Raw genomic sequence first — 15,552 nt, forward strand, 5'->3', positions numbered from 1 at the left:
CAACACGTGGTGTTAACGCATATACTGTGTCTTCCATGCAAAATATCAATAGACTAAAAATAAATTATATTTTCAGTGTAGAAAGAAAGAACACAAATCTATATTCTTGATATTTGAATCTCTGTATTATATTTGTAAAATGGTGTAGAGCTAGATTTTAATGAATAGTTAGTAAACCTATTTGAGTTATTCAGCTCTGGTTTGATAGCAAGAAGGAGCAAGGATTCAGTAAGTTAATTTTGCTCTTACATGCACGCAGCCCCATGTTTTTACGAACAGATGTTTTTCCAGACTAAATTAAGAGCTAGTGAACTACATAGCTTAATAATTATAAAAATATTTGTGTGTTTCCTATGTACTCAGTAGTTATATTAGAACTGTAAATAAAATTTATGAAAATTGGAACAGTTGCTAAAGACTGAATTAGCCAGTTACCAATGAGTGAGTATTTTTTCAGGAAAGCTGTCTCTCCATCTTAAACTGTTAGTCTTGATCCATTAGGCCATCTACAAAACAACTTCAAAGGATGTACCTTTGAAAATAATCACAGTATTTTCATTTTGACTGCAGAGTCATGTTATAGCCCCTATTGTCTACAACACTTAAAGGAATGTAGCAACTGGCATCTCTTACAATAGTTAAGACTGTGGAGAGATGAAGTTATTTTTATGAATCCACTTGGATAGTGAGACCAAATGGACTGTATTGAATCCAGTTGAGGAGTGGTTTTTCTATGGGTGAGGAGTTCCTGGGATAGATCCCTTGACAAAGAGTGATATTTAGCGGGGTGCTGAGAGTTATGTTTATGTACATTGTGTACTTACAGTAAAAACCTTAGGAAAAGGTAAGTTTTCTTTCAAACATTCTATGCCTATATGCTGTTAGGAATAGGGTTGGAATGTCACCTTTTTCTATTGCTCTATGTTTTCAAGCAGCTTGCTAATAATCTCCAAATTAAGACAAACAGGTTAACAATCCTGGGGCAAAGACATGTATGTAAAAATAACAGATGAGTAGAGTCCATTCAAGGGGCATGTCTTTTTCAAAATGTAGTCAGAACTTCATTTAATTTGTATAATATAAGGGGAGAGCGGAAATATGTCTGCTTCATAGGTTAGTCTTCCAGTTGTCTGAGTGCAGCTTAATTACATAATTTTTTTTCCTACTGACTTTGTGACTTTATGATCTCAGTGCAGTCTGTAGATTAGTGTTTAGACTTAATTTGGTTGGCAGTCACTATTAAGAAAATATCAGGACCGTCCGATAGTGTCCCTTCCCTGCTTTCTATCAAATAAAGATTTTGGGACATTGACTTCAGTTTGTGCCCTGAAGAGTTGTGTTTTTAATTGCAGGGAAGAAGTGCTAAACTGATAGGAAGCTTAGTGTTAAAATAGTAAGCTAAAAGTCCAGAGGTGCAGATTTTTTCTGGTTTTTTGACTCACAGCAATGTCCCTGGGCAAGTCATTCTGTTGCTCTGATTCTCATTATCCCTACCTATACAATGGGATTTTGGATGCTTATTTTTCTGTGCAGCATTTCTGAGGAAAAGCACTTGCGTAAGTGCTTGTGGCATTGTATAATACGTGAGCTGTGCTACTGCCAGATCCTTCAAAGAGAAAACTTGGCTCTGCTGAACAGGCTTAGCATAGAGTGAAAAGATGGTCTGTTATAAATATTGCCACCATTTAAGTTCAAGCCAGAGTTGCTTTGTTTTCTTTCTTGAGGCAGTGCAGGCTGATGAACAGATGTAATATTTCCAGCATGTTTCCCCAGCTTGTACACATTAGCATGTACCCCTCCACTGAGGTTTGACGATTGTTAATTATATACCATGATTGCTTTCAAAATTGCCAATTTTTAATAGTTTAGAAATTCAATTAATTGTAATTTCTTTCAAATTCATGAAACCTCTGGGTAACTTAGTCTTTTAAACACAATTAAAAAAAAAATCCTTAGACATGAAGTTGAAATACAAAATGCATAATGAACATAAATGTGAAAATTAGTATCAGTGGGGTCAGTGTTATCCAGCTAAGAAGTCAGTCAGGAAAGAAGAAAAAAACCCAACTTTGAATATACAGAGCGGAAATTTTGGTGTAATGCAACGATTTCTGCAACATACGTAGTTGCTGTCCTGACCATAATGCTGATTTTCAGCTGCATTATGCAAATCTGTGAACAAGCCTTGAGGTTTACCTCCTTGACTTAAATGACCTTTTTTTTAACTGGAAACTAATATGAAACTAATAGGAAACTTTCCTTTGAAGTGTAAGCTTTTCCTTGAAGATTTTTGTTGTGGTTAACTGATGCCAGAGCTCCCTTTCAGAAATAATACTGTCCAAATTAAATCAAATTATTTGAGAGGTGGAGCTGATAGCTGTTGCTTGTCCTGAACAGGAGGTCAGGTTCCTGAGCATTGGAAAGGCACTCTCTCTGGATCTTTTTGCATCAAATACATTGTTCATTTGCAGCTCTTAGTTTGAATACACTTATTTATTATTAAATATTTGGGACAGCATCTAAATATCCGTAGCATTTGTTGGTGCAGTAGTTTCAGGGAACACAGCAGTGTGTGACTTTTAAAAAAATTTTTAAATTTTATTTCCTCCCCTTTCATTTTTTCCCTGAGAGTATGAAACTCTGTAATTGGACTTTGCTTTCTTCTGTGTAAATTCACAATTCCAGAATTCATTTTTTGATGAAAAATAGTAAAAAAGTTTTTTCTTAAGAAAAATTTGAATCTGCATAAACAAACCTGAAATTAGTGGAACAAGGTAGTGCTGAGCTGCTCTGTTACACTGATCATAATGCGGTTCCCACAGAGTGTTTATACAATTTGAAATGTTGTGGAGACTAGTAGATCTTCCCAATCTACTAGCTGTCAAGCTAGTAGTCTTAGTTGTCTAAGGTTGTCAAGCTAATTAGTTGTCTAATTAGTTGTCTAAGGTTTTCAAGCTGCTCTGACTTACAAATCCTGCTTCCAAGTGCTTATAATCAAGTGCTTGTAATGTAAAAAATTGCTTATTAGAAATAGTAGCATCTATTTCTGTGTTTTTGTTTTTTATTTTTTAATTGGTCTGAGGTACTTTTTTTTAATTCATCCAGAAGAGGTCAGATGTCACCGAGGTTGAAGACGGGGAAGAAAAAAACTAATTTCACATCATTAAGAAAATTCATCTCATTTTCTTGAAAATGTTGAGCATCCCATGCTTTATAACAAACACATGAAATATAGGAAGGGTGTTCTTGATATCTTGATATAACAGATGTACTTTTTGCTAACTTAATAAAAAAAGGAGGGGGGAAGGTAACAAGCCTCTCCTTGCTTAAACTTACTAAAGAAACATTCTCCTGAAACAAGGCAGCTTGGTCATCCCTGGGTAAGATTTTTTAAAAACTTTCTTTTAGTAGCTAAAAGTCTTACGACTGTACCTATTTTGGAGAAGCTAGACCTCGTGCACATCCTATATGAACTATTTAAACTGCCTCTACAGCAAGTAATTAAATACACCCAACCCTAGTGGAACCAGCTATTCCTTGTAATGGGTGGCTCCGGGCAGGGATGAAGTCGGGCACTGTATGGACAGCTGAGAATTCAGTGTTTTATGTGCTGCCGGTGATCTGCTGTCCCTTAGGCTGTGTGGAGGAGGAAGCTGTGGGAAAGTGGAAAGAACAAAAGGCAGGTGATGTAGCAGGGACGGGAGCCTGGGTCGGACGTGGGAAGGAGGGAAACTGAGTGGGACTTGATGACTGGCTGAAAAGATTGCCAGCTGAAGGCAGGGAGGCGGTGAGGGACTAACAAATCATCTGGGACAAGAAGCTGGTGACAAGGGAGGAGTGGGCACCTGCCGGTTAAATTTGCGTTAGAAATTTGGGGCAGAAATCCTGTGCTGTTTTGGCAGGGAGAATGGAAAGAAGAACCAGTGGGGAGGGACTGGGAATGAAGGACAAAAAGAGAGAAAAAGATCTGGGGAGGAAAAAAGTGTGGGAGAGGACTGGAGCAATTAGGCTAGATAACTGCTATCAGCAGCTGCCTAAGAAACGCATTGTATTAAGGCACAGCAGTCACCCGTGGTATGCTGACAGCCTACTCCTGTCCATGATTTTGTGTTCGTTTAGGTGGCAGATGTCTGAAAAGGGGTTTTAAAGTTTCCTTCTCTACCTGTGGTTCATGTGGGTGTCGGTGTGATGCCACCTACTGTAACTGTGGGGTTTTTTTTGCTTATTTCTTTTTTCTTAATATAGGAAAATTAAACCTAAATTATATAAATACCTAAATTTATATAAAATAAAAATATTTTTCTTAAATTTTGAAAAATCACAGGCCTTCAAAAATGTGGAAATTATGGCACTGATATATTCTATGAAATCTTTTAAATATACAGTGACACTGTCTTTTTATGGAATGCTATCTCAGTGCTGATAAAAGTTTGATGGATGTGTCAGGGCTGAGTAGCAGAGAGGCTGTGGGGTGAAGCAGGTTTGAAGTTGGAATTTCGAGCTGGGAATTGCAGGTGGAGGATTGGTGGTAAAATGCATAGTTAATTATTTTCCTGTAGAATTCGATTCTGTACCACGCTCTGCTGTGGAATTTGCTGAGCAGATAATCTTTTATACCAGACTTGCTTTCAAGAGGTCACTAACTCTTCTTGCCTTACCAGGAATACTCCTTATCTGAGTTGTGACTCTGAGGTCTCCTCTTTCTGCTAGAGGTTGAGGTCCCAGAGTTGCTCGGTCTTGATACCTGCAGCTGAGGTGAATGGAAGATGTGCCTTGAACATTAAAACTGGATCTAATGCAGTCTACAGTGGGAATTAAACATGTCCTTGTCACCTCATATTGGGCATCCTAGATTAATGAAAATTTCTTAGTGTAATCTATGTACCTCCACTCCCACTGGAAAATAGGCTATAATGCTACTCCTTTGGGGTTTTGAGAAAATGAAATCATTAATATTTGTTGTGTTTTGTGAAACACTGTTATTGTTCGTAGCAAGAGAAAAGCCTATGAGGAAATTAATAATTCTCTTTTCAAAGCTTTGAAGAATTGACTATATTGAATAAAGCATGAGGCTGCAGACTGAAGATTGAGGAGGAAACAAAGCATTGAGCAGCTGTCCGTGAAGTGAGCTCCTTTGTCCTTTATATACAAAGAGGCAGCACTTGTGGAAAACATTGTACAGGATCATGCCATTGAAGACTGCAATATGATGCATTCACCAGAAGCCGTTCTTTTTCTATAGCCTACTTTGTTTGATATTTCCTAACTTCTGATACTTGCTTCTGTAAAATTAATATTTTGTTAATGAAAGCTCTTGTGTCTAATCATACTGAATGATAATCATTTGGAAACGTAGTTGCTGATGGCTTTAGGCTTTTCATGGTTATAGCACAGAAGGAGAGCTAATATAAAGAGGGGGAATGCAGGCTACCCCCATCTACCCGCTGTGGGATCCTTATGGTTTCCTGCCATGCATCTGCAATCGCCTGCTGTCAGCTATGTGATAGTGGACTAGATGATGGCTGATTTCTAATTTCTGTGTATCTGTGGGCTTCAGCTACTACTCTCACTTTGCTGATGGTGCATTTATGCTGAGTGGAGGGGCTGGATTTGGCTAGTATAGAGCTGGCAATTCTTTATCAAATTCTTTTTGCTTGTGGCTTTGCTGGCCAACTGTTTAAACCACTTAAGAGAAATCCAAAGAAACTAGAATTTTTAAGAGCTTTAAACCCATCTGAAATTTCCTGGACTTTGCCTGCTTTGGGTCAAAACTAGTCATTTGTTGTTTTGCAATGTAAGTTTACTCGTATTTTTCAAACTTTTAAAAAGTATTCATAGATACTTCAATGAATACAAATGTCTCACTGTTTTTAGGCATAAACACAAAGAACTAATGATATAAAAACTTTACACAGATGCACTTATTACTTCTAGTTCTTTCTAATATCTCCCTTCCTTTTGACTGAATGTTTTCATTTATTTTGACAGTGTCAATATAATATTCAGTGTTACAGAATACTTTTTCGCTGACTCAGGTAGTAAATTTTAATAGAAATGACACCTGATAAGTAGGAAGAGAACAAGTGGTTTTCTTTTGGTTCTAGAGACAGTGCATCTAGTTTAACCTCCGCTGGCACAACTTGAGGCCATTTCCTTTTGTCCTATCACTTGCTACTTGGGAAAAGAGACTGACGCCCTCCTCGCCACAACCCCCTTTCAGGCAGTAGTAGAGAGCGATAAGGTCTCCCCTCAGCCTCCTTTCCTCCAGACTAAACAACCCCAGTTCCCTCAGCCGCTCCTTATAAGACTTGTTTTTCACTTTGCACACATGCATATTTTGGAGACCAGAAACTTTGATGCAGACTGACTGTGAAATTTAAAATACATCATCTAGTTATTTAGAGCTATAGTAAATGCAGCTATGCTGCTGCAATCACTGCTGAAGAGTTCTTGTGGAAATTACCATCTGATTCCTAAGCTCTCCATAGTGATTTTGAATACACTATGTTCTTCTGGAGGACCGAGGAACAGAGATGTGATTGTGTTACTGTTCTGCAGAGTACGGAGTTTATAACATCATGATAACTTCAGCTGCAGTATTCTGGGAGATTTGAGTCTTGGAGTTTATCCTTGAGAAGCTGCCTGTAGACTGTAGTGTTAACCTGTATTCATAAAATACAATAATTTAATTCTGAAAAGTGATTAAAAACCTATGGCAGGTTAAATGCTGGTTTAGGAGATTATTAGCCTATTAGTAGGGAAGACAAATCTAGTGTTGTACTTGAGCCTGGACACCAGTGCAGGACAAATATTATTGGGGTGAGGCAGAAGGCTGAAGGGCCTGCCTGCAATGTTGAAGACCCATACCAGGATTAGAATAGACAGCAAGATTCCTGACCACAACCTATTCCTGCTTTGCAAATGTTGTTACTGGTGGTCCTACATGTGGTCCTTGTCAATGATGGCAACCTGCTACTTCTGCCAGGTAGTCTGTTTAGGCCAGCTGGCAAAGATCTGTGTGGTAGGTATGGAGGCTGTTCAGATATCAGTGTGAATATTATGTCCACATTCTAGACATTGCATTATGGTATTTGTTTCATTCTTATAGTTGTGTTGTGCTGAAAGTACAAAACCAAGCAGATAACCTCCAGATAAGTTACAGACAGGCAGCAGATTGCTTTAAAACAACATTGAGATTGTTAAGTATAGCACTGAAAAGTTCATCAATGGCAGGATTAAGACTGGCATCTCTAATCTGTGTTGGGGTTTTTTCTGTACATTTAATGTAATTAAATCCTTGAATGTCCGTTGACAGAGTACTTCCTCTCCATGGTCAAAGCTTCATTTTATTGTTTGTGATGGATGATATTCAGGGTGTGAACACCATATCTTACCGAATTGTAGATATCAGGACCCCTGCATTCAGTTGTAAATTGGAGGATGCAGCAAGCAATCTAGGGAAGTGGAAGAAAGAAGAGAATTGCAAAGATATACTTGATTTCTCTGCTGTGGTGGTCATGTGTTATATTAGGTCATTTAAACCATACTTTTTAAAGAAATAATTCTCTGGTGACTCAGCTTGAGACATCTGGGTTATAATCAGAGCTGCAACTGGAGTCAAATTAATGGATAAAAATAACAGTTGCTCTGAAAAGAGATGTCAGCAATGTATTTTTGTTCAATGTCCAATCTATAAAATTGAACACTGAGTCAGTTGATGCAATTGTGTATGAAAATAAGTTCATTAACCTGTACAAAGCACACAGTGGTCTGGCGATGGCAGATCTAAATGACAGAGGAGTTATCTATCCTCTTCCTCTTCTGCCTAGCCCAAATGACATGTTTTTCTCAAAAAAGTAATACTCCTGCTTCCCTGTACTGGTTGAATTCCTCATTGTCCCTAAGTAGAATCTGTGTCGCGATCTCAGAAGAAAGCTAACAAAATTAAGGCCCGCAGGGCAAGAATGGGACTGGAGGTGTGCTGGGGGTTGCAGTCTCTCAGCCTGGTCTGCCACTGACTGTGTCATGTAATTGCAGTAAGGGGAAAATAAGAGGTGCAGTGGCGGTTTGTTCACTGAGCATCCTCCATTACGTGTGCCGAATGACGCTGGTGCAGCGGAAGCGTGGCTTTTGTGCGAACTCTGACTTTGTATGCCACTGGCTGTTGTGGGAGCCCTCTGAGGGAGCCGATGCGCTATTTCTTGTACCACTGGGCAGCTAGAAGATGTGCAGGCAGGGAGACAGACGGACTCTGCCCATGTCACTGGGAATCTACCCCTTTCTGACATCCCTTGTCATTTTTGTCTTTTGCATATTTAATAGTTTTACCTAGGAGGTGTTCGTTTGGTCACGACGTACAGAAACAGACCAACGCTGCTGTGTAAACACAGTTACTCGCCAGTAGTTCAAAGTTTTGATAAAAGTGTCTAAATGTTGCTGCACTTGAAAAATTATTACCTGGTAGGATAAACAGTAAACTTCAAAGCAGCTGCTTATTTATAGAACACTTATTTATAGAACACTTATTAAGAACACTTGGTTCCATAATCTTATGTAATGTTATGTTGTTTGGCACTAACAGTGTATTAACAGAACCGACTGACAGTGTGGGACAAAGGATTTTGCATGGATGCGATATATAATATGCCTTGAGATTAGATTTTCTGTGACAATAATGTCGCTGAACTAGTTGGAACACACACACACACACACGAAGAATTCTGAGAAGAGAAAGCACCTCTGCCACTCACTGTAAAGACCTGCAACACTGGCAGGAGTAACAGAGTAAAAGAAGAGCATCCGTTGAGTGCTTAGGTAGGAAGCGTGCCTTTCAGGGAAAGGTCATTTCAGATTTGCTTGGCTCATGAAAACTTTGTGCAAGAACACATTTTGGGAACTCCCTTAAGTGCCTTACAAAGTCACATTACTTGATTATTTGATTTCTTTGATCTGATGGCAGTTTTAGGAAGCCAGTGGCCCACAACAAATAATTAAGTGGCGAGTTATGCTTGAAATACAGATTAATGTCACATCCCGATATTAAAACTGTGGGAAACCCCATTGCATATGGAAGGAAGAAGACCAGTGTAAGAAACCTGCAGCATTTAATAATCGGTTCTTCAGAGTGATTGCTGTGGTCTAAGATCCCAAACAGCTGACCATTCTGTGCCAATTTTGTATGGCTCTCTGAGGCAAAGATGCTGTTACTATTCCAGCTTTGTTTCTAACGTCCCTTGAAGAGTACCCAGGTCTGACTTTGTGTTTACTTATACAACCAGTAGGAAAAAATTATGTACGAAAGAAATGAGAATGTTTGATACTGCTGTTGTATACTGTGATGAGATTTTTAATTAACCCCAAATAAAAGCCTCTCTCTTTCCTGCTTTTAGCATCTCTCTTATGGCAATGGTAGCTTACATGTTGATGCAGCCTTCCAGCAAACCCTCTGGAGTGTAGCACCAATCAGTTCAGGAAGTGAAGTTGCCCAAGGTAAGATTGACTCAACTTTAATGATTGAGAGACTGATTGTAAATGAAATAGCTGAAAAATCACATTATTCTGCCAAATGTGGGAGTTGGTTTCTCTTATGTAAACATTAAATCCAATAAATAAGTATACAAATATTCTCAAAACAGAGGGAGAGTTATACTGAAAGTGACACTGATAGTTTTCTAAATATTTTCTTCTAAAGGCTGAACAGATCATTCAAATCTCATTTTGCTAAAGGTATGATAACATTCATAATATTTTATTTTTGATGGCTTTTGGTCCTGGTTTAAAATATTATCTCAGATATTCTGATGTATGCAGTCATAGTTACGTGTTCCTAAGGCTGAGTAAAAAGTGGGCGAGAGGACTGGAAGCAGGATGTGAAATCCTAGGAGTTAAGACTGGAAATAGTTTTGTGGGGAGCATGTGGCTGGGAAGAAAATCGAAAGGAGGGGAAAGACAGCCAGGCTAGAACAAGTTTCAAAATTTATTTATTTTATTTAGGAACTAGGAAGGTTGCCTTTTTTTTAATGCAACATCTGACATGAAAGGACAAGGACCCCTGAATTTATGCCATGCTGGTTCCACAGAGAAGAAAAAAAACAATTGTCTTCTGGAAAGTCTGTCACAATGTAATGCCTAAAGGCTTCTTGTTTGCTACAGAATAATTATTTTGAGTAGGTATTGTAATAGAAACTTAAGAATGTTAAAGCTGCACATCCTTTCTTTCTTACTCCCTGGGACTTTTTGGCATTTGGGAGTTAATCCAGTCTATTGAAAAGGCAATAGACTGAAATTTCACATCAGTTCTTTTTATCGGGCACATTTTAAAACACAATGTGGAATGCTCTGGCAGCTTTGCTTGTTCAGTTTTCAGGGACAGCATTACCAAGACCTTCTTTCTATATACTCTCTGTTTTTTAGATTATGAGAATCATTCTGCATGTTCAGATTCTCTAACGTGGTTTCCAGTGTAATCCATTATTAAAAAAATGCTGGTGCATTGCTTAACAGTGTCCTAAACTTTATGGAGAAAAGCTTTCTATTGATGAGAGGAGAAAACCTTCTCCTCTCCAACCTGTTGCTGCTTCCAATAAACTCCATTCTCCTTGTCCTCCCACTGCTGGCAGCACTGGTGTGGCATTCCTGTTAATAATCTCAGTACAGTTTATTAATTGAGACCCAGATTTGTGTTGTGCCGCATGTGTGAGGTTCATCAACTAGACAGGTGAGACCTGCCTGGCTGTTTGGGAAGCAGAACTCCACAATGACAGAGTATAGGATCGTGTTACGCACTCATACCTGCTCAGTCATGTGAAAATGATGTCACATGATTTTAGCAGCTGTGCATTTCTCTGCGTATTTGCTTGTTCTTTGTTGCTATGCCTTTCCATTTTCACTTTTCTCAGGTATAGAAATTATCTCTGTTAAGCAGTGTCTTTTCTAGAGAAGATCAGCCAGCTGGTGTCAGAAAGAATTAGAGCAAAAGTCTTATTCTAGCAAAACCAGAAAATGCTCCTGTAGTCAAAGTTGTCTTCTTGTAGAGGGAGAGTGAATCTGACACTTAGCGAGAAAATTACTTCAAAAAGGGGGAAGAGGAAAATAAAACTAATTGTGTTAGTATCTGCAAAATGCTTTGTCAACTTAATAAACAAAACGTTAGTGTTTAGGAGTAACTATATGACAATATCCTCTCTTAATCAAAACTTCCCATTAGCAATAGATAAATAAGTGAAACACTTCAGTTAAATGAAATTGCTTTGAAGTGAAAATAATGGAGAAATAATCTGTGTAACAAACTAGGATATTGTAGGGAGGTAGTTAAAATGATTTCTTTTTACGTGCATTTCTGCAAAACCACCTTATGCAGAAGTCAGTTTATTGTTTAAGTCAAAACGGAGTTTTAGAGGCAGATCCAGTAATTCTGCTAGTACTGGAGGGCAGGGCGGGGAGAGGCACTTTAAAACCAAAACAAACCCTCAGAAAGCTACTCAGGGCAGAGCATCTCCAGAATTACGTTGACACAGCTCCATGTAAAAATTAATGTGTATAACTACCGTTACCTGGACATACTCCTCTGTGTTAAAACCAGGAATTTAAAAATTCAGTGCTAAAATTGGCCACAGAAATACTAGTTTGATATTGATTTCAAAGGTTTAAAAAACATATCCTGAAATATTCCCTGATATATACTCAGGAAAAAGATTTCCTGTAGGTTCAAAATAAACCTGTGAAATGTGTACAGTGTGACTGGTGGGTCTTCAACACTATTTCCCTTTACAGATGTGTCTTCCTGCGCAGCAGTACTTGTTAATACAGACATAGCTTCAAAATATTATTCCAGTAATATTTTTTTAAAAATCTTTTTGTTATAACACTGAGCCCAAGGATTTATGTTACTATATCCTGCTCAAATGCAGAATTTGATATTACCCAGTTCTAGCAAGAAATGAAGACGAGTTTAGGAAACAAACAAGCGGTTACGTTTAGCTTGTCAGGCTGAAAAAATACCATTGAATTGTACTTAAAATCTACTAAGTCTTAGTATTCGTCACTTACTAGATTATACTACAATATTTGTAGGATAACATAAAATTATATTTCCTTTTAATGTCACATCTCTGATGCAAAAAGACTGATGAAAAAGCATCTACTTTGTTAATATTTTAGTGATTAGAATTATGGCCTTATTTTCAGCTTCCGGCTGCAATGTCCTGGCTCTTCAAATATTGTGGTGCTACGTGTATGCTCTGTGCCTTAGTTTGTGAACACATATCTGTACCTGTACACTGCAGAGCCAACTGTTTGTCTTTGAACCTGCATGTGCAGTGGAGGTATAGGCAGTATAGGAGGTTCCCTTTGGAGTCAAAATAAATTGTGATTTGTAGGTTTGGAATCTTAAGCCAAGCAAGAGCTTAGAGTGGATCTTCCCAGAAGTTTTTCTCACAGAAAACTTCCAAGGACACCAAAAAGGTTTTTAAACTTGAACTAACTCAATCTTTGCTTTGTTAGTATATAAACTGGAATCCTTGACTTAAATCAAACCCAAAAGTAAGTAGGTAAACTGGAAGAGTGTCCCACTTTTTCTGTTGTAATCTGGGAGGGAAGTACTTGCTTCCTGGCTTTCCGCTGGATCAGTCGTCTTCAGAGTTGCACTAACTCTGTAGAATCCCCTGTCTGTTGCTCTCTTTCTCCTGATCCATCCTTTCTTACTTGCTGATCTTACTTGGACCTTTTCTCATTTGGCAATGTTCAGCTGGCTCCCCAGCGTACGAGAGATCTCCTTCTTCTGACTCTCTTTTTAAATAACACAAAATACCATCAGAAAAAAGGAAATAAAACTGATAGTATTTATTACAGCTTGAACTATAGTTTTATATGTTGCTGTGTTCAGACAAATACATTTGGTTTTCTTCCTTTATTCAAGGATATCTGATAGGAGGGGATGTTCTGAGGTTATTGCACGGTCACATGGACGAATGTTTGACAGTCCCTTCGGGTGAACACGGAGAAGAACAAAGGAGGTAGGTTTCCAGCTTAACAGAATAGTAACAGATGTTGCTGAATCAATATTGTGTCACTCAGAGTACAGATTTTTGAAGGATATTGTGATGAGATGTATCACTCATAAGAAGGAATATTGTTGAAATTAACTTCAGACATGAGCTTCTTGCATTCTCTTTTAAGTATTGTTCAAGCCTGATTTCATTTACCAGGTGTAAAAGCAATTGTGATTTTTTGATAACTTATTGTCGTCTTTACTGACTTAAAAACACTGTGAATGAAGTATGTTCTTTTCTTTACTGCTCTTTTTTTGTGTAATTACAAAAAATTCCTCAGGACAGGTCATGTTAAGGTTGCTGTCCAGTCCTGCAAGGCTACAAATCTGGATATTGATCTCAGGTGTACCTATCGTGGTAGTCTAGAACTTAACTTACGGTTATTTTCTTGACTAGAATGACAGTAGAGGAGTGATGACAGCTCGGTATGTGTGTCTTTCAGTTAAACACGGTGAGAAGACTGGCACTGAAAGTGGCATGTCTCAGTGAAGTGATTCTGTGGGTGAAACAAAGTCCTGTATATTTGCTCTAATAAAATATACCCTAAGCTTCTTTTCAGTAGGGCCGTGTCATATGATTTATTCCTACCTTCAGCCTGAAGATTGTTAAATGATAATGTTGATTTTGGAATAGTTTGTGTAATGCAACATATTGGGTAGCTTAATTTCCATGACAAAGAAAGTGCTATTCATTAATTTCCAAATGAGTTTTCTTGGTTTGCAAATAGAAATGTATTTTTCATTCTGTTTTATTCTTACTTGTAAAGATAAGAACAAGACACTGGAAGCTCTCATAAAATATAGCAAAAATAATCTATGAATTTTTAAATACCAATGAGAAAAACTTCAGCGTTTTTGTGTATAGCTGCTAACCAACCGCTTCCTGGCTATTTCTCATTTTTAGACAAAGGAATAGTTTTTGAACACAGAAGATATTTCAAAATGCTTAGACTTAAAATGTGATCAGTTCATGTTTTAATTTTAGTCGCTATGTAATAGATCCATTGCAGCTTGGAGTTTATTGCTGCTATTGTTATCCTCACCCTGAAAGTAATGAAACAATAAAATGCTAAATAAATAGGTTCGTATAGTGGTTGCTCTTACTTCAGTCTAAATCCTGCAAAATTATTTTTAAAAATTGTAGTTGCAGTGTAACTGCAGATTTATAGGGTGGATCAAGCACTTCAGTAATGAACTGTAGCGCTTAAGCACGCACTAAAAATCTGGCTCTTTTCAACAAGGCTAACATTATCCATAAACCACAATAAAGGAGCACGAAGCTGCAAGTTAAGAAAAAATTCATTCGATCTGCTTGTGCATTCAGATGATGCATCTTTGTGTCCTGTAACGCGGGAAGAACAGGGTTCATTTCTTAAGCTGCAGACCAGTGCTGTAAACAGACCTGATCATTACTCTTCTTTCTGCAGTGTGTCTACCATGTCCCCTATCCGTCTAGTACCCCAAAAGAAGCAGAGCTAGTAGACAACAAACAGTACCTATGTCTTTGTCTTTATATTTCCTGATAGCAATACTGAGAAACGTTGCTTCTCAGTGCTTCATAAAAACCAGATTTGATCTTCTGAAATGGCTCCTTTTCTGAAGTTCTTCTATTGCTTTTCTGAAATATTTTTAATGATTTTTACTTATAAACCTAGAATATAATCTATGATTACTTTTAATTTTATGTAGTTAGGTGTAATCACTCTGTGCCCCACACTTTCTTCTCTTAAATTATTAGTAAATTCAGGTATTGCTTAAAACCTCTATACTTCTATCTCTAATTAGGGCTCTTGCCTATTCAAGATAATATTTAAGAGGATAATTTGTATCTCCTTTCAGTTTTCAATATGTATGCATACCTTATTTTGATGGGTGGTATTTAACTGCTGGTAGGATTATATTTAAAAATATAGGTAATTTGGCAGGTAGGAAATTGTAAGATAAATTATTTTGTCTTTCATTTTCATTTAAGTTCCATAACTCTTGCACATAAGGCACGGTAAAGTATCATATATTTGGAGTATAATAATTCCATATTATCCATTCATTGCCTTTTGAAATAGCCTGGTGCTAGATTATTGTGGTTATGCTTGGCTTGTTTTGCTCCAGGATATGCCTGAAGAGCAGCTCTGCTCTGCAGGGTACCAGCATAAAGAAACACTGAGAAGTTCCATCGCTGTTGTGACTCACTAATTCCTCTATCTCATTTTTATTTTCCTGCAAAGCCCTCCTCTTTGTGCATTTTAAAATAAATAAGAGATCAGACAGTCCTAAAATAAGTTTTATTCTATAATGTCACCTGGTATCTAATTCCGGGAATGAATAAATTGTTTTGATGTGAAGGATCCTCCTAGGCAGTTTCTAAAAATAACTGCTGTTTTTTCTTTATTCTTAAAGCATTGATGCAGTTACATAAATTTGAGTATAAAAGTTTTCAAAGATTACCAGAAGTCCAAAATAAAACACACGTTCTCAGGCTGTTTATGCTTTTGTGGAACAGCATT

General features: G+C 37.6%; 1 protein-coding gene across 1 annotated transcript in view; it reads left to right on the forward strand.

The window, feature by feature from the left end:
- Positions 1-15,552, forward strand: part of RYR2 (ryanodine receptor 2) — a gene marked incomplete at both ends in the record, with an annotated part of 428,112 nt that overhangs the window by 172,666 nt on the left and 239,894 nt on the right. Inside the window, 2 exons of the mRNA XM_081998040.1 lie at positions 9,390-9,489; positions 12,917-13,013. Of these exons, the coding sequence (XP_081854166.1) occupies positions 9,390-9,489; positions 12,917-13,013 (197 nt within the window). The remainder of the gene's footprint in view (positions 1-9,389; positions 9,490-12,916; positions 13,014-15,552) is intronic.

This window comes from Phaethon aethereus, assembly GCF_964289735.1.
Source record: "Phaethon aethereus genome assembly, chromosome: 3".
NCBI lineage: Eukaryota > Metazoa > Chordata > Aves > Phaethontiformes > Phaethontidae > Phaethon > Phaethon aethereus.